This window comes from Leptinotarsa decemlineata, unplaced genomic scaffold (genome assembly GCF_025532065.1).
Source record: "Leptinotarsa decemlineata unplaced genomic scaffold, Ldec_3_MD MMD2_P_RNA_scaffold_2, whole genome shotgun sequence".
NCBI lineage: Eukaryota > Metazoa > Arthropoda > Insecta > Coleoptera > Chrysomelidae > Leptinotarsa > Leptinotarsa decemlineata.
Genome location: NW_027412529.1, coordinates 21,469 through 41,833, shown reverse-complemented (window position 1 = coordinate 41,833; position 20,365 = coordinate 21,469). Strand labels below are relative to the sequence as shown.

At 33.0% G+C, this 20,365-nt stretch overlaps 1 protein-coding gene across 1 annotated transcript; it reads left to right on the top strand.

Moving 5' to 3' along the window:
* The first annotated feature begins 2,880 nt into the window (after positions 1–2,880).
* Positions 2,881–20,166, top strand: LOC111503071 (zinc finger DHHC-type containing 8). The gene is given in 10 exon segments (XM_023157287.2): positions 2,881–3,135; positions 3,192–3,310; positions 3,367–3,524; positions 5,100–5,272; positions 5,417–5,611; positions 5,676–5,759; positions 5,761–5,818; positions 7,109–7,231; positions 7,234–7,439; positions 16,005–20,166. Coding segments are annotated over 10 exon segments (1,860 nt in total). The 5' UTR covers positions 2,881–3,043; the 3' UTR covers positions 16,657–20,166.
* The last annotated feature ends 199 nt before the right edge of the window (positions 20,167–20,365 follow it).

Sequence of the window (20,365 nt, the reverse complement as noted above, 5' to 3'; positions counted from 1 at the left end):
CCATATCTTAGGCGGGATTCTATTACCGCAAAATAGACTGTTCTTGCAGCTTGCAAGTTGAGTTCTCTGGTAATAACCCTTAAAACATAGCATCCCGAAGCCATCCTATTACATAGATTAGAGATGTGGATATATCAAAGGATAGATTATATCTACATGCAAACCCAAGAATTTACTTGATGAGACGGAGCTAATTAAAGTATTCCCTAGATAAATTTCATTTAATATACATTTAAAGGTTAGTATGCAGGTTTTTGTGGTATTGAATGCCAGTCTGTTAGCATCACAACACTTTTTAACGATGTCTAGATCAACCGATATATTATTATATAGTTCAGTATTGTCTTTTGAGTGCCAAACAATAGTAGTGTCATCAGCAAATAGAGTTATTTTTCCTTTCGTATTGATGAGAGATAGGTCATTTATGAAGAGCAGGAACAGTAGTGGACCGAGTACTGAACCTTGCGGAACCCCACAAAATACCAACAGAGGTTCAGATCTCTTATTATTAACTAATACAGACTGGGTGCGATCTGACAAATAAGAATGAAACCATTTCAACGCTACATCTCTGAAACCATACATTTCCAAATTATTCAAGAGAATTTTGTGATTTACGCAGTCGAATGCCTTAGCAAGGTCACAAAACACAGCAGCAACTACTTCACCCTCATTGATACTGAAATATATTTTTTCTAGAACTGAGAACATAGCATCATTGGTGCTCCTTGATTCTTGAAAACCAAATTGGCAGTTACTAAGTGAGTGGTTAGTATTGAGAAATGAGATCATTCTCTTCTTCACCAATTTTTCTATAAGCTTTGCAAGAGTTGGCAAAAGTGAAATGGGTCTAAGGTTTGTAACCAACTCACAATGTCCTCCTTTAAATAAGGGGTTTATGATTGCGAACTTCAAACATTTTGGAAATATTCCGCTCGAGAATGAAAAATTGATGGCTTCTGCCAAGGTTGACAAAGCATTCTCTGGAATATGAAGAAGTACCTTTGCAGATATATCGTCCCATCCTGAGGTATTTTTGTTTTTTATACTTTTTAAGATGTTCATTGTTTCCTCAGAATTAGTTGGTATTAAAAAGAAAGAATCTCTTGTATATATGTTCTTCATATAACATTTGGGATCTTCTTGCGGGGGGATATTTGTAGAAATACTTTCTGATTAACTATCAATATGAAATACAAGACTTGGTAACGGGTCTCATGTGATAACTTAGTGAATGTCTGCCATCCCAAGTAAGTACATTGCAATCCTATATATATAATACTACCAATATCGTACATGTGCGTCGAATACTCCTGTTTTGAATGAACAAAGAAAAAAACATACATTTAAAATATTTTAGTGACAAAAAAATCCAATTTTGAAAAGTATTCCGATGAGGGCCACCATCAGAGAGGCCGTCAGACGCGAGAGGTCAAGACAACATTCAAACAGCTATGAATAGATGTTTTAGTTTGTTTTGTTTCGGAAATTTGAAGTTCATTTTACGAGGTTTTGGCATATGTATTAGGAGGTAATAACACGCTCCTTAATTGCTCAGGGTGTTCCATATATAAGTGGCTCCGATCACAAATTTCCAAATGATGTAGTCTATCTATGAAGGAGAAAAATGGATATAAAATTCGATTAATTAAGTATGAAAAATTAGAGTTGAAAAAAGAAAATATTGAAAAATTAAAAGTAAATAATAAATATCAATGAAAAATGATAATTACAACGTTAAAAGTGGTAAAAAACATGTAGTTTCAATTCTCATTTTTCATGATGATTTCCCATCACATAGTAACGGCTACATCCATCGATTAATTAAATAAGGAACAAAAAAGTTGGAACACTAAAAAAAACAAATTATTTCAATTTACTGTATCCTTTCCACTGAAAAGGGTTCTACTAAAACCGTGGCACATGTTCTGCTAGACTCCAGAAACAAGCATATCTGTGTTTAGTGGTTGCAATTATGCTAGAACAAAAACCGTAAAAAACATCCATTTCTAGTGTTATGTCTAAATTTTAAAATATGTTGACCTTAACAAATACATTATCTCCGGCAAAGCTGTGAAAACTGCTTGGGAGTACAAATAAAACTTTAAATCATCTATAATATTAAAACGAAAATGGCGACGATTTAAACTTTTTTGATTGACCGTGTTAGGAATCACACGTTAAAAGGTAAGACCTCGTTAGTCCTTGGCTCGCACAAGTTTCTCAACTTCTGAGAGTTGTCGTTCGTATGGGGCGACAGCTGATTATCGGAAAAACTTATTTGTTTTCAAACAGATTAATGAAATTGAAATATTCGATGCTTTCTATAAATTTTTTTTTTTGTAATAATTGTTAATCAGGAGGTAGAAATATGAAATCATTTTCTAATTATTATTCTTGATAACTCATCAGTCGATTGTATTATTATTGATAATTAACTACGGTCGCAGTGGGAATTTTCTGAATGTTCATAAGATATCTATTGATAGCGTTAGCGTTTGAGGGGAAATTTTCAAATTTGGGTATTTTGTAGAAAAAATAGTCAAGAAATATTTCTTTCACTGTATGGAACATATATGAGTACATCATCAATAATTGAAAGAATAAAAAAATGCATAGGTGTTTATTGGTTTCTTTAGATCAAAGCGCCTCTCTTAAGGGTATCTTCTAGACCGGAAAAGTGTGACGTCGCTTTTAGGTTGGTGGTATTACTCTTATGCGTTTCAGTTCTGTGACAATTACCCATAGAACTCATAATTATATGAATATCTCGAGTTCAATTCTGAGTTCTGTGCTGTGACCATGATGGGTTTCTAGGGAATTTGAAAATATCCTATTTTCCCAATGTCAACACACCTGTTTTTTTCCGTCAAATAATTGACACAAACGTCTGTGGTGTACCGTGCCGCCTATGGTTGACTTCTACACAATTTCTCTTTCGTAGTGTTTGCCTCTGCGAGTGCCAGCCATGTTGACCCGAATGAGACAGGTTTTTCAGCATTTTGCTAGAACTTGAGGGTGAATCTAGGTAAAAAAATACATTATGCCCAAGTGCGATGTCAAAACTAGATACATACCAGCTACATTTGCTTGGACATTGCTCATCGTAGCCACCACACTATTTTTTTATTATCCGTAAGTTATTTCTGTATGTTTATACTTCCAAATTTAGCCGTCCACTCTCATTGTAGTGCCCAGTATTATATACCAGATCACCCATGGGTTCCTGCTTATCAAGGGGTTATCACCTTCTTCGTATTGGCAAATTTCACCCTCGCCACTTTCATGGACCCTGGAGTCATACCCAAAGGTAAAAAAACTACTCCAATAATTTCACTAATGACTAAATCTCCGTCATACTCTCAGCCCCTCCTGACGAAGACAGAGAAGATGACTTTAGAGCTCCCCTTTATAAGAACGTTGATATAAATGGTATTACCGTTCGCATGAAATGGTGTGTTACTTGCAAATTCTATAGGCCACCGAGGTGTTCCCACTGCAGTGTGTGTAACCACTGTATAGAGGTGAGTTATAATAGAATTTTCACTAGTATCAGACTTGTAACATTTAATGCAAACTTAGTTACATACTGTACTACCTTTTTTGAAGTTCGTTTCAATTTGGGAACATTGTTCGCACTATTAGGTCCAGTAAAAATATAATCCAAATTTTTAAACTGGTGACTCATATTCCTAGTTATCAGACTCATTTTGTAAACACTTCAAGTATTCAATATAATTTCATGAATCAACACTTCTATCTTTTTGTTCAATGATTGTAACATTAAAACGGCAAATTTCTCTCATTTGATGAATGAACTAGAACAAAATAGGAATAATTGTTGCTGCAGATAACCGTGAACAATTAAAGTATAATTGTGGTTTAGATGTACTGATCTGTTTACCTGATTAAACTTTTATTTATAGTTATTTTTCCATTCGAAAACCATTGAATTTATATTTTATCTGAAGTTAATTTATCCACACCTGTGATATTAGGAGGTAAATGATTCATCAGCTATTTCTCTAATAACCAAATTGGAAATTATTCCACCACAAATATTTATCTGTGTAAGAGGCTTAGAAACACTGGTTTAAATGAAGAGAAAACTGAAATAAGATACATAAAAAACAGAAAAATATTCTTTTTAGGCAATAATATATTTATCTTGAATGGTGCATTAACACTTATACATTTATATTGTAAATGTATACATCTATACAAATAAGTATAGGTGTTGAGATTATTAGTAAATGAACAAGCAAATTCATAATAATTACCTATATATGTTGTTCATGGTCGTGAAACCTTATTCTATTCTTTTGCACATCATTGTTAATGAAAAAAATTTTGGTGATGAAATGTACTTATAATATTGTGGAAATGAATAATGAAAATAGGTTAACATTGAAGTTTAAAATTTTTAGGAAGACTCTGGGACTTGATACAAATAAACACATACAAATTGGTATACCTATTTATGTTATATATTATTACACAGATACATTTTTTGCAGGGTCTCCATATCAATTGATTTCATATGTTTTGAGTTTAGGCTTCATCATATTTGTAAAGTTAGTTATCATTTTATAAAAATGGGTGTCATATACATGAGTTATTTGATATTTCATAGAATGTTTCATTTCCTTCAAAGTCCTTTTTAGTTTTGAAAGGTGGAAGTGGAATATCTGACGTAGAATGAATTCAAAAGAATCATAGTTTCCAAACACCAAAACATGCTTCGAGAAAGAGAGTTGCAGTTGTAGTGTTTGGGAACAGATTATTTGTTCTTTCCCAAAAATTAATCTTTCCTATAAATACACTCCATTCAATTTAATGTTCTATATCTGAAAAAAACTGTTTTTCCTGTGACCAGCTGTTGCCCCCCTACAAACAACAACTCTCAAAAGTTGGAACTTGTGCGAGCTAAGAATTGATGAGATCTTGCCTTTAAACGTGTGATTCCTAGCCAATCCTAAATCAATCTCAAATATATTTTTTAGATGCCTCCAACTTTGATTTTTTCCAAATGTGCTGCAATTTTCCAATTAGGCATTTTTCGGTTGGTCTTTCCCATGTTAATTTAAAATGATTTTCAGACCTTTGATCATCACTGTCCTTGGGTGAACAACTGTATAGGAAGGAGAAACTATAGGTTCTTCTTTTTCTTCCTCATATCATTAAGTATACACATGATTAGTATATTTACATTGAGCCTCATCTTTATATTACATTGTGAGGATGTCTACTCCAAGCCTCAACCCATTATTGCGTATCCTTTTTGAAAAATTATTTCACATTTTTATTAGAAAATAACGTCAGTATATGGAATAACATTCAATTAAAAACTGATGAAAATTATTCAGAATGAACGAGAATATATGAAATAGAATCATCTTCCTTAACACAACTTCAGTATGGTATTAATGGCATTGGTGGCGCTTTTGTCGATTCCGATATTTGGCTTGACAGGCTTCCACATGGTTCTGGTGTCTCGAGGACGCACCACAAATGAACAAGTCACTGGTAAGTTCAAGGGTGGCTACAACCCTTTTTCTAGAGGCTGCTGGGATAACTGCTGCTACACCCAGTTCGGTCCTCAGTTTCCAAGGTACAGTACAAGTTGATATGTTGTTTCATAATGCACCGGATAATTTATGTATTTATGTTTTCAGTCTTATGAAACCTCATAAATACAATGCGAAACGAAAACACTGTCCTCACGGACCTATTGCTACGATTACGAACGACAGTCAAGTGAACCTACATGGATAACAGCAACGGAGTGAGAAATATCAACTCTAATGCTTACAACAAAGTGAGTTCTTTTTTTGAGCATTGGGCTCTAAATATTTTTTTTCTATCAAAATAGAAGCATATGAGGTTATTACTAACCTGGATCTTGAGAGGAAGAGTAGAAATTTTGAACGTATTCCAAAAACACTTTATTGTGAGATTTTCACTAAATTGTTTTACAAAAAAGCAACACGTGTTTCGCCATACAATGGCTTCATCTGGCGTGTCTTTCAACTAATTCTACACATTCAATACTAAATATATATATAGTTTATGGAGTACCTGAAATCAAAGTACCTGTAAACGAAGTACCTGAATTTTAAGTAGCTGATATTTTACCTGAGTTTCTAACGAATTAAATTACCTGCACTTATGTTCCATTTTCACATTTGAAAAAATATATTCAGTAACGGAGAGTTATTGAGTTCTAATTGATCATTCAGTAAATTACCCGAATTCCTGAATCTATTGATTTCTAAACATTCTAGATGATTAAGTTTCAAACTCTTCTCTTCTAAATGTAACACCTCGTACTCATGATTGAACTCATGTCCTTCTGCTAAAAGATGGTTTGCAAATGTGGAATTGGTCTTTCTATTTACAAAACTACTCCTATGTTCTTTAATTCGTTGGAAAAATGTTCTTCCTGTTTGGCCAATATACAGTTTTGGACAAGAGCCACAAGTCAGCTTATATACTCCTGATCTATCCTGATCAATTTTGGATTGAAATTTGTGTTGAAAATATCAAAATATACAATTTTTTACGGTACTAAAAACTTGAAATGTCTGTAGTTAAGGTTATTTGGTATCTTTGTCAGTTTAGAATGGATTCCTGGTATAAAAAATAACTTCTGGATTTATTTTTTTATGGAAAATTTTAGGAATTTTCTTAATAAATAGTTACTATTATTGCATATACGAATACATAACCTTTATGGGAAAATTTACCCTATTCCACTAAGTATCTCAGTAAGGAAGTTTAAACAGATTTGGGATATATTTCATAGGATCATATCCTAAATTTTTTACATTTCATTAAATTTGGATTTTGTATAATTTCATTAAATATAAATATTTTTAAACCAAAATATAAGCATTATAAAACTGTGTTTTCTATTACCCAAATCATCAGCATTATAGTCTGGAATTATTTGTTTCATGTTCATCATCTTTCAAAAATCTGTGTTTTTTCAAAATTCTTTGAGTATATAATTACCTGTAAATTGGCTTTGTTCATTAAAATAAATGAATGAAGATTAGAAATCAATGTGAAAATTCAGGGACAGATCTTGAAAAATTGTCATTTTCAGATGTCGCCTGGTCGAGAAGGCTGTGAGCTCGAAATGGAGCCTTCGGCATCACAATCCCAAGACTGCGAACCAACGCCGCCTCTGCAGCGACATGGTTCGAAAAGCAACTTCTTTCTGCCCCCTCGACGGTCGATGGCGAGTCTCCAAGACACCCACGCGGCGTCGTGCATTACCCCCGGAGTAGCCCCCATCCGCGGCCGAGAGGCCTCGACTCTAACAGGAGCGGCACCCCCGATAGCTTGGGGCCCCAGCGACCTTCGCCAACTATGCAGCAGAGGATAAAGGCGCTTGGAGTTCCCACGCCACTCGCGCTCTCTACTCCCGTCAGAAGGTAAACATAAATCTGAGTTTGTCTTTTTTGCGTGAAGCACAAAGATGGTGTCTTTCTAGAGAATCGTTCTGGGACGAGGGCCTGAAAGTTGCATCGGGGTTTTCATTGCTACTATCTATTTGTGGACAGGACAACTTCAAAAAATTTCCATTTTATCGATTTTTTTGTTTGAGAACTCTTGGAATTTTCTCATCAAAAGTACAATCTTTGTTTATGTTTTACCATGATAACACGTTAAATACTAGATGTGTTCAAAGTATAATTTTATTTGTTCTCATTCGCGTTTGAAATACAGTTAGCAAGTGAGGGCGATCTCTGGCCAAGAATGAACCTATTCCAAAAAATGAATGGCAGAATACTTTTTTATAAACATCATCTCAACAAAAGCTAAGTTATAGTACGGTCAATGGATCTTTACACATGCATCATCAATTTGTGCATCCGAAATAAGCCAAGAAAGTTATGAAAACTAAACAATGTGGCTACTAATCCAAACAACCTAATCTGTCAATGAGGAAACTGATTTTATTTATGAAATCCGCTAAAAAGTAATTCCATCTGTGATTTTTTTCGAAGGTGGTAAGTTACGAATCTCTCCGACTTATTGGTTTGAAGGTGTGAGTTATGGATTATTTTGCCTACTCACCCAACAAAAAACGCTAAAATAATTGACGCTTTTTTAAATAATTGAATTCAATCAGCCAGATAATTTACTTATTTCAGCAGCTTTTTGGTAGAAGCATCACCTCAGATCAAATATACTGAAAATTTAATTTTTATCACTATTGAAATAAATGTCAATTTTGCGAATATTTCTCATTCAGTAAGTAAACAAAGTAATTCATAACTCACACCTTTGAACCAGTAATTAATAGATAGATAGTTATCTTTATTAGTTCTTTGGTACAAAGGTGTAGAACATGTTAATGTATAAAGGAGTATGAAAAAATTTCCAAAAAAATAAAAAATGAAAATATATTATATATATATATATATATATATATATATTATATATATATTATATATATATATATATATATATATATATATACCGGGTGTCCCACATTTTATGTGACAGGCAATATCTGGTTTGTTGAAGGAGATACACAAAAATGTTTCATACAAAAGTTTTAGGAGTTCATGAGAGCTATATTTTGATATAATTTTTAAATATACAGGGTGTTTGGTGTAGGTGCTACAGATCAAAATTCCATTTTTTTAAATAGAACACCCTGTATATCATTACATATTCAGATGCAAAGTTAAATTCTGATTATTTTCATGTTTGGTTTTTGAAATTCGGTTACGGCGTTGTTTAGTTATTGCTTAAAATGTAAAGTCTTGAGAACGACTATTATTTTTAAAAATATCTCATACAATTATTCTCTCTGCATCAGATCACATGAAAATTAGTCAAAATTTTGGGTGTTCGAAGTAATGGTTTCAATTTTGAGTTGTGGAATTCAGTCAGGAATCATTTTGAATATGAAACAATTGCGAAATTGAAAGAGGTGTATTCGAAAACAAATCTTTAATTAATAACAATGTAAATAATATAACTTGATAAATCATTTCATAAGAATGGTAGGTACCTAGGAATAAGTCATAAAAATTGTTCAAAGTGATGCCCATTAGATATTATACAGGCTTCGAAACGTCGAATCACTTCTCTCGTACAAGTCGCTCTTATAATATCAGGCGTAATATCACTGCACGTTAGTCGAATTTTCATTTTCAGATCATCCACATTCAAAGGGGGGAGTAGTGAAAACAATATCTTTTAAATAACCCCATAGGAAAAAATCAAGCGGTGATAAATCTGGGGAACGAGCCGGCCACCGAATTGGACCCTTATTACCAATCCATCTATTTGGGTACGTTCTATCCAGATATTCAGTAACAACCTGTGAATTGTGAGGAGGAGCACCATCTTGTTGCCACCAAATTCCTTGTCGTTCTGCTATGGGAATATCTTCCATCAACTGGATCAAATCATTTTCTAGAAAATGTAAATATCGCAATCCATTGAGATTTTCATTGAAAAAGTAAGGTCCTATGATGCGGCCATTGAACAATCCACACCATACATTAATACCCCAAGTAGTTTGAAAATTACTTTCGCGGACCCAGTGGGGATTTTCTTGAGACCAATAGTGATTGTTATGTCGATTCACAACTCCATTATTGTGGAATCGCAATTCATCGCTCCACAAAATTTGACTGAATATGTTAGGACTTTCATGTAATATTACCTGAATACAAGCAATGAATTCAAGTCGTCGTTCAAAGTCCGTGGGTTTCAAACCTTGTACCAACTGAATTTTGAATGGGTGGTATTTATTTTCTTTCAGAATTCTCTGTACATTAGATTTACTTACACCGACTTCTTCTGCAAGAGTACGGATAGAAACATGTGGATGAATAATAATATAAGCCAACACATTGATCTCTAAATCTTCAGTTCTAACAGATCTCGTATGATGACGATGCTTTATAGTAGAAGGAAATGACCCAGTTCGCAATTTTTCTACAACTCTCGAAAAAGTCATTCGTGACGGAATGGGTCTGTCTGGAAAACGTTCTTGGTATAGACGTTGTGCTTGATGGCAGTTTTTCTGACATTCCCCAAAAATTAATAACATATCAATGCAATCACTTGGACTAAACGCGAAAGGCATACTGGAGTTTTCGCACAAAGAACACAGTTACTGTTTTGCAAAGAATCACTGAATCGAACTGACAAGTAGATACAATTCAACAACATTTGTTACTATGGCATCAACAAGCATAAGCTACTTGATGAAATTGTGCAATATAAAGCAATTCACCCTCAAGTTAGTCACATTCTCAAGAATTTCACTATTATATTCAACTGATATCGATATCGTATCGTAGAGGTGAGAATAATGGTTTGTATTCAGTAGTAGTCTAGTTCAATTTAATAAAAAATATAGACTGGATTCGTGTACGAGTAAATAAGTTTTTTTGAAACTATATTTAAGGAAAAGTGCAATAACTCAAAAACGCCGTAACCGAATTTCAAAAACCAAACATGAAATGATATCAGAATTTAACGTAGCATCTGAATATGTAATGATATACAGGGCGTTCTATTTTAAAAAATGGAATTTTGGTCTGTAGCACCTACACCAAACACCCTGTATATTTAAAAATTATATCAAAATATAGCTCTCATGAACTCCTAAAACTTTTGTATGAAACATTTTTGTGTATCTCCTTCAACAAACCAGATATTGCCTGTCACATAAAATGTGGGACACCCGGTATATATATATGGATATATATAAATAAACACATTGCATACTACAAGACATTTCAGACAAACATATAGTACAATAATAACATTGTAAAAGTATACAAAACAGTCAGACAAAAAATATAAACAGGCAGACATTTCAAAGTCTCAGTGAAATATTCTTCTACCAAATAATAAGCCTTTGATAAAAGCATGATTTTTAGTTCCTTTTTCATTTTTCTAACAGGCAAGTTTTTGATGGAATCAGGTATTTTGTTATAAATATTAATCACAGAAAAAGGAACATTTTTCTGTACGAAAGAAAAACGTGTCATTAAGTTGAGAAGACTGTTTTTGTTGCGGGTATTATGAGAGTGATTCCTATAAAAAATTTCAAATAATGACATGTTTTCTTTAACAAAAATAACACATTCATACACATACATACTTGTAAGAGTAAGAATTTTCTTTTCAGTAAATATTTCCCTGCAACTCTCTGTTCTAGGTAGACTAAAAATTTTTCTCAAACATTGTTTTTGTAGAATGAATATTCGCTGAGTGTCCACAGACATTCCCCAAAGGAATGCGACTTTCAACTCACCATCTTCGAAAGATAATCACATAAAAGCAAATTAAAAACTTCTCAGTGGTGTTTCAATTATTTTCAATGGCAAGTAAACCCTTGAGATTCACTACCCCAAAAAAAATTCTCAAATGTCAAACTTAATTATTGAGGTGACGGTTCGTTTTGAATCGTCTAATTTTCATGTGCCAAAAAAAATTAAAGTTCTTCACTTGATAACAAAATGAGTATTGTTTGAAACTCAAATAGTTTTTATTGTCACACTGCTTTTGTTGAGTAGTTTTTTGAACACGGGACTAGTAATCAGAATTCTTGGGTTCAAATCTTACTGAACACAGAAATTTATTTTATCACACTTATTTTACTGATTCAGTAGATGGCTTTTAGGTCCTCTGATTTTAAGCTACGACTTAGACTATAAATTTATCATCCCAATACCAATGCAACTCCCTATAATTAATATTGGTTTCACTGGATGAATTGATCAGATTTTTGAAATTATAAATTCTCAGAAATATTGCCTTTATATTTTTCTCAGTCTGTTTTCTCAGACCCAATCATATCAATCAGTTATAAGTTTTCTTATTGAGTATACTACCCTTTTTCAGCTGTATCATTTTGCTGGTTTAGAATACTGAATTTTTTTGCCTCGAATGTTGTTTGAATCCTGTTAATTGGTACCTATTTTGTGACGTTACAGTAAACACAGCATCTATTTCGAAACGGAAAGACGGATCTTTCGTTTTTAAAGCTTTAATAGTGTTGATTTTCATCCATGTATGAATTTCTTCATGTATTTTTGTAGATCACACCACAGGCATTTGTAATATAATATTTGACAACGATGAAGTTTTTCAATTCATTGTGCAATATGTTTTCCCCGCTTGTTCTTTATATGTCTCTTCTGTGTGTTATTACTTGAATTTTACTGTTTTGTTTTCTTTTGTGTGAAATACCACTAATGTTTTTTAAATAATTTAATAGAACTGGCCGATACTAGATGAAAATCCATATTAAAAAAAAACTAATCAATATAGTTTATTGCATGATTTGCACTAGTATTTTTTTTTTCTTTTGACTTGTCTAAAATTAAATGGGTGAATTAGCAAGAGTATAAATATCTACTCGTGCATAGAACTAGAATTATTTATGAATAATCAAAGTGCATTCTTGATAGTAAGTAAAGGAAACCAAGATTTTTTTTTATCAAAGTGATAAGATATTTTTAATTTTAAATTCCGCTCAAGGGGGTCTTGTTATAACTCGTTTGATTGGCATTTCAATTTTTTGAGTGATACTTTTTTCATCCTTGGAAATCAATAAAATCATACCTGAGTAATTAGCAGTTTTATATTCGTTTCAACCATTTGCAAACAAACTATAAATATCATGATTTTAAGAAAAATAAAAACATTCAAAACTTACTCCATATTCAAAATGTTATCATTCATTCCCTGACAATAACGAAGTCAGTTTACAATCTTTTTCTATCCACAAGTTCCTAAATGAATTTTAGTTGTGTATTGTACATTTCAGATATTACATGAATCCCCTCAAAAACATCTAAAGGTGTCATATCAGGTGATCTAGTGGGCTAATGTAAGGGATCAAATTTGCCTGTCTACCGGTTTGAAAGTTGTCAAATCCAAATGAGTTCTCAACTGAACGTATGTTTCAGCAAGATGAGGGACTTCTTTATTACAATGAGTAATCCACCTATCCAAATCAGTGGATAGGTGAACATGATTCCTTAGTATGTCCCGCTGCATTACCTGATATGACACCTTTAGATTTTTGTGTGGATTGTGAGATCTGAAGTACCGCGGTATACTTCAGAGCTCATGGTTATAGTAAGAGGTGTTCCTAGCGAAATTACCCCAGAAACATTCCATGATAGATTTGTAAATAAACTTCATTATTGTCAAGAAATGAATGGTGACTATTTTGAACATTTTCTGAAATGAAATGAAGTGAGTTTAGAATACATTTTTTTTTAAAATCATGATACTTATCGGTTGTTTCTAAATCCCACAACTAATGTAAAATTCCCAATTGTTCGACTGATCTTATTTTGAAGAATTGAAAATTTTGGATAGGAATTGAAAGATGTATCAAACGACTTATCACAAGACCCTCTTTCTATTTGTAAAAAAATTGGTAGCACCCTCTCGTGAAAAATGATCCACACTACATTTTTTACGTAAATTTTGTCCGACCTTGATATCTTGATCTGTTCGAAAGTTCTTATATTGCACAATAAATTGCTTAACTAGATGTAAGCTCTGCATGTTTTTTTTTTTTTTAGTTAGGCACTGCAGCACTCTTTATTCATTAGTGGAATATTGATGTTACTCCAATAGTAGTAATAGTAGTAGAGTTTTTCCTTGAAAAATCCCAATATCATTAAAAATAATTTTATTTGAAATAAATAATAGGGATTCAATGTACAATGGATACAGTCTGTTTGAATATAAACCTACTTTTGTTGAAATTTTTTTTAAACAGACCTACTAATTTTCACGAAATGATTATTTATATTAATTATGGATGTTTATAATGAAAGGTAAAACTGGAACCTCTGGCGTAGCATAAATCTAAAACAAGCACCGTTCTCAATCACCAGCAATGCAATACTCTTCTCGGTGCGCGTTAAATCATACACTTTCACTTTACGATATGATTTCAGGTAACAATTTGCGGGAAATTTTCTCGTGAAAGTTCCCGCAAATTTCAACAGATTGATTCATTAAAAAAATACAATGTGCTGTTTGGAATGGGACTTTTTGTTGCGGTTCATAATTTTCGTGCCGTACTTTGTTATTTCCAGACTTTCGAAAGCTTTCAGAAAGATTGTCATGTACCGATCTCAATAATTTCAGACAGTTTTCATTTATTTTCATTTTTATTTATTGGTCTTGGAAATGTTCTGTGTGTTCCTTGAAACGAGTTTTTATAGCTTGCTTAATCTGAACAATATATTTCTGTTGTTGAATTGAGCAAAGAAGTTTCAAGGGCTACTTTCACGTTCAACTTTTTGAAAACATGATCTAATATGTTAGTGTATCTTGGTTTTTATGGAAGGAGAATGAATTGTGAATCCATGTCTTTTTGAAAAATCGAAAATTTAAAAAAATTCCCTCTAAATTTACGATTCCTAATTAAACTTGGAGAACGACCATAGAATAAACGAAAACTGTCTGAAATTATTGAAATCGGTACATGACACTAGATTTTTAAATGAATTGAAAGGGGTATATTTTTAGGAGAGAATAATTTTTGGGAAAGAAAGGTTTTTGCTCGCTACTTCTCTAAGTTTATAATTTTTGGAAAATAGTGAAGTTTGGCATGAGAACTATGGACAATGACAAAGGTTCCATCCCAAACAGCCCATTGTATCCCCTTCACGAAAAAAATTCACATATTACTGATGTGTATTGTAAAGTGAAAGTCCTGTTAGATATAAATAGATATCAGTTTCAGCTTTGGAATTGTTTTTTTTCATCTCCTGAAGACGCCAACTTGGTTGGTGAGAAGAATATTGCATTACAGTTGATTAGATAAGAAGCTTGTTTTGGATGGTTGTTCATATTTTTATATTATAATACTTTATTGAGGTAGTACAAGTAATGTTACAGTTATAATCTGTATATTGATTCATGAATTTGTATTACTATTGGAAGTGTACATTCTGCTGGCGATGTTGAAGAATTTAAACGAATAGTAGTATCGCCTAGCATCTTTCAAAAGCTATTGGAGTGCATGTTACAGAAGTTGACGAAAAGGCTAAAATAAATATTTGGTAGTTTCCTATTTCTGCCATAAGCTTTTTTCAAGATTGCATTTTTTGAAAATTCATGAAGAACATGCTGTTGAGTGAAAAACTTGTACTATTTTTCATTATTCCCATATAAGATCAATATTTTGTTAAGGTAGATAGCATAAATCATAAACAAATATTGAGAGAAAACATTTGTTGAACGAAAGTCATTTTTTCTGGAGGAAAATCAGTTTATTATCGTCCTTTTTTTGGGTATTTTCACCTTCCACAATATGAAAATTATAATGGAGAACTTTATACGAGTGTAGAATGGGCATCTTGTCGAAAAAGTTGAGAAATAAATAATTAGCAAAGGAATAACTGCAAATATATTTGAATTTTTTGTCCATTTCTGAAGACGGAGGCAGATTTTGGCCCCTGAAACGGTTAAGAGTATTGTATTATTTCTTAGCAAATTTTTTAATAGACAAAATAGAACTTTTATTTGCGAAAAATACTTTGATTTTACGCAGTAACTGATCGGGATGAACTAAAAAGTTTGCCTTTTCTACACTCGTATAAAGTTCTCCATTATAATTTTCATGTTTTTCAGATTGTAGAAGGTGAAAATCCTCAAAAAAAGTTCGACAAGAAACATTTGTCTATAGTGGTTTGAAATGACAAGAAACATTTAATTTTCGTCCCAACTGAATCCCTAATATAGAATAAGTTCTTAAAATTGTGCTGAATGTGCCTTATAGCTATGATAAGTAGATTAGTGATAGTAGATGAATATTTTCTCAAATTTCAATGTGGAATATTTTTATATGAAATGTCAATGAATGGTAAATCTTTGGAATTGACAAAGGCCAGATGACTATGCGGAATGTGTTGAGCTTTGAAGCCGCGCTGGCGCTTGCGTTTTGTCTGGTACCGCTAGTATACAGTAGTCGCTTGTGCTATTCGCAGATCTAACCCCAGTACTCCGACTCAGCCACGAAGGCCCGACTTCATCGGTGTGGTTTATCAGAACCAGCCCCCCCACTACTACGATTTCCAGCCCTCTCAGGACAACCACCACCACCTGCAGCAACAGCAGCGCCAGATGATGCCCCCGCAAAGCTACGGCGGCAGTCCGCAGCGACGCTTCATGTCTGAGGGAGAGCTCGTAAGGCAGGAGCAGCTCTCGTACCCACGATCCAACAACACCGTCGACAACATCCGCGAGTTAGCAAACTCACCTCAGCGGGGCGTCTACATGTGGAAGGACACCTCCCCCGGTTATCCGCCTCCCACGGACTTCTATAGGTCAAACCCGACAAGCCCCACGCAGCAGCAGCAGCCCTACGCCGCCCCCCCAGTCCGGACTTACCACCCCGCCGCTCGGGGGGGCGTTCCCGTGTATCCGCCCCCACAGAGTCCCCAGGTTCACAGAAAGCAACCCGGCGGGGGCCCCCCCCCTTCCGATAACCGTCGGAGGCCCATGTCATTCGTGAGGGCACTCGAGATGTCCGACACTACACAGGAGGGTGCCCCACAGTGCACAGCGCATGTCGGGCAGCGCCCTTCCACCCCAGATCGTGCCAGCGTCTATGACATGAACTACGAGATATCCGTATAGGGCAGGTGTCGGCACTCGCGACCCGTCGAATGAGTGCGTTTAGTTTCTCTGCATCAGAGACTCGACTCGGGTAAACATTCCGTTTACTGTTTGTGCTCCTGTGTCACGCCCCCTCCTTTATAGTGTCGTGCGGTATGAGATGTACGTTGAGAATTGCTGCCGTTGGCTGGAAATACATCGAAAAAAATATTTTGTGGAATGAAACCTCAGAATAAGTAACAGAGAGTATCGATGTCGAGGTAATAATAAATTGAAGTGTATTACTTCAAGTTATTATCATTGTCTCATTTTTCAAAGATTTCAATAACTAGAAAGGCAAAACACTTAACCCTTTCACTGTGGTAAAAATGTAGTAGTTTATACTTCGTGAGGAAACAGTTTTTTTAGATATTTACCATAATGATTTATTGATTATTCTAAAAGAGTTAATTTCAAATCCGACAAGAATAGTCAATTAGCGATCTAGTAGCTTCCACACATTTATGTAATATGCAGAGTGTTGCGAAAGGGTTGAACTAAAAACATACAACCAAGTGTAATATTTTCACTAAGAAAGTAAAACCACAGCATGTGTTTCGTTATACAATAGCAAATATTCATTCGTGCTGTTCCTTAGATTCGAAGAAATATTAGCAAATAGTATTTTGAGGAGTTTGATCAAAAATTACATGCTTCCTATATTTTGACAAAATCACTCTACTAGTTTTTTCGCAGAACCGACTTGAACACTTCAACATTTAACTATAAAATTGATTCATCAACTTATTTTCAGATTGAACATGATTATTCATTGTACTTAGAAAGTCCCTGAATGTATGTTCTGTGGACATTAAAAATCATTTACAAATCAAGAAGTCTGTATCCAAACCTGTCATTGAAATTTAGACAACAGTTGTGAATAACATAAAAACATTGGCTTCCACGGCCGGGGTCACAATTAAAGAAGACAAAATCCCAGCTGATATGCCTGGTTCAAATGGAACTCAGGTAGTACCAAACAACTTTACGTTATGTGAAAATAGCACTGTGTTTTGATATGATTTTCATCCAGTGCCGGCAATTTCGTAAAAAAACTGGAAGAAACATTTATTTACAGCTTTGATATAGAAATGTGATTATTACCTCGAAAATTCCGTATAAATGTGCCATTAATAAAACTCTGGTGAAGTTCTCATTTGTTTCATTCTATAAAAAAATCAATTTTCGATCTATCTGTCTTGCAAATATCTGTTGTTATTCTAAGGTTTATCATATTTTTATTAATTGTATTTTTCTGGAGTCCTCTATTCGAGTTTTGTGTTGTTTTGTTGTAATTTTTAATCTGTTTTTGTTTTTATGTTTAGCTTAAGACGATGTTGACTGTAACAGTGCCAGTCCTTAGCCAGTATGAAGGAGCGTTAACTCTCATTTTTGAGCATTAAAATTGTTTAACAAAGAAAAAATTTGTTATCTGTGACTTTGAAAAAGGAGAATACATTTTGAACTTTCCAAATAGCTGGATGAAAAAATGAGATACGATCATTAGAGGTGGATTTATATATTTTTGTTTTCCATATACTTTTTGAATTCACAATTTTCTTGTCAAAATGTTTTTAATTTTGGCATAACGCAGACAAATTATTTTCTGCAGGAGTTCAAGACGATAAAATATTTCTTGAATCTTATTCGATAAAATTGATATCAAAAATAGAAAACCAAATATTCTCAAATTGATTACCTTTAAAAAACACAATATTTCTTTCATTTAAAGTTTTTATGCATAGTAAATATAATGATTCAATAATATTGAGAATTGTGAAAAACATAAAAGACAAATAAATATGAGAGTAATACTTCAAAAATCAAAGTTGGAGCATTTTTCTGATTTTATTTTTTCAGCTTTAATATGTTTTTCAAAGAGCGAGAAATGTGGTTATTATGTGAAAATGAAGTTTCTTGATGGTTGCCTTCGGCTTGCATCTAAATGTCTTTTTCTATGTCTTATGGCAGAAATATTTTAAAATGAAATATTTTTGTTTAGGATATCTCGAATCAGAGTGATACTATTATATTTCATAACAAGAAGTAACCTAAAAATGCTTTTGATAATGTTTCCTTTTTTTTATAATTTTATTCAATTTGGAATAGCTTGAAAATCGAGTAGAAAAAAAAACTGTCGGATATGTTACTTGACTCGAGATTGAACCCAGGACGACTGGCATACCTAGAGTTCTAACCACTTCTCCAAGAAGTTGATAACAACTTACAAGTTTATGTTAAATAACGCTATTTGAGTTCTTTCATTTTATCAAGTGAAACTTTAGAAAAAAAAAACAATTTTTCCACCACAATGAAAATTTTTAGTGGGATACACTCATTTCCATCTTTTTTCAATAGTCATAGACAATCTTTTTTTTTAATTCGCCTCCTTTTCCGAAAAAAAAACAATTGAAAAATAATTTCAGACTTTCAAACCATCACGCTTTTAAAAAACACAAAGAATTTTTTCTAAAAATTTTGTTCTGTCTTGTTTTTATCTGACAAATGCTCTGATATCTTTCATACTGAATGAGATCTGGTATATTACTATTGTACTAACACAGGCAGTGACTATGATCTAGAAATATTCATACAGATTATTGTTAATTGGACTGGTGGGTGATATTAAATTAACAGGCAACCAGAAAGTCACTTTCAATTCTTTACACTTTTATGAATCGTATTTCTTTTGTAAATATTTATGGCAGGTTGTTAATGGGATTCCATCTTCGAAAACTATGGATCTTAGTTTAAATGTACGGGTTAAATCATAAGTAACAAACACCGACATGTATTTGGGTTATTGATTTTCTAAAAATATTTCTTTTTTAATTTGGCTAGTGGAAATAATAGTTAGGATTTTTTCTAAAAATATGCCAACTTTGTAATGATTGCTTTAGATATTACATCAAACTAGACATTTTCACTTGAGTTTTGTATTTCTGTGATTCTCAAACCATCTACTGAAATATTATTATTATTTTCTTGTCCTTGCCCTGTATAATCGAAGATTACCTAATGAATCAGTTGCCAAAGTGGTTTTTGTAAATAGCATTTATATACATGAAATGTAAAAATTTGAAGAATTAATTGGCAACTAAACCACTGATAATTTGAAAATTAAAGTGGACGTTAGATCAAATATTCCAATTTATTCAATATTAATCATCTAAAAGGTTCGTGGCAAAACGAGTTTTTTCAGTTAACTTGTTTGAATTTTATCAAATTGGAATATGACTTTATGAATGCGCTGTGTAATGAGAGATTATTTATTTCAGTTTCTGAAATTTTATTTATAGAAAAGATTCAACTATAGTGTTGTCAGTGAATTTGGTGTAAGAGTTAAATAATCCAACAGGTTATCAAAAAATATTGAATTTGAAGCGGAAGAGAGTTTTCATTATTTTATACAATTTTGTACTGATTTTCCCTTTATTCAATCATTGTGTAAATCAAACTGTAAGAAAATAAATATTACTTTACAATATAGAATGTTTTATTTGGATTATTCAATTTTACACTTACATGAAAACTATTGCAGTTGCAGTTTTTGTTGGTTTCAAGCAACTATCGTCATTGTTATAATAATAATAATAGCATTTTATTGCCCAACAGATTGTACAATCCCCTTACAGAGCAATGTTAGAACAACAGAAGTTGAAAGAAAGGAAAAAATGCCATTACAAAAATA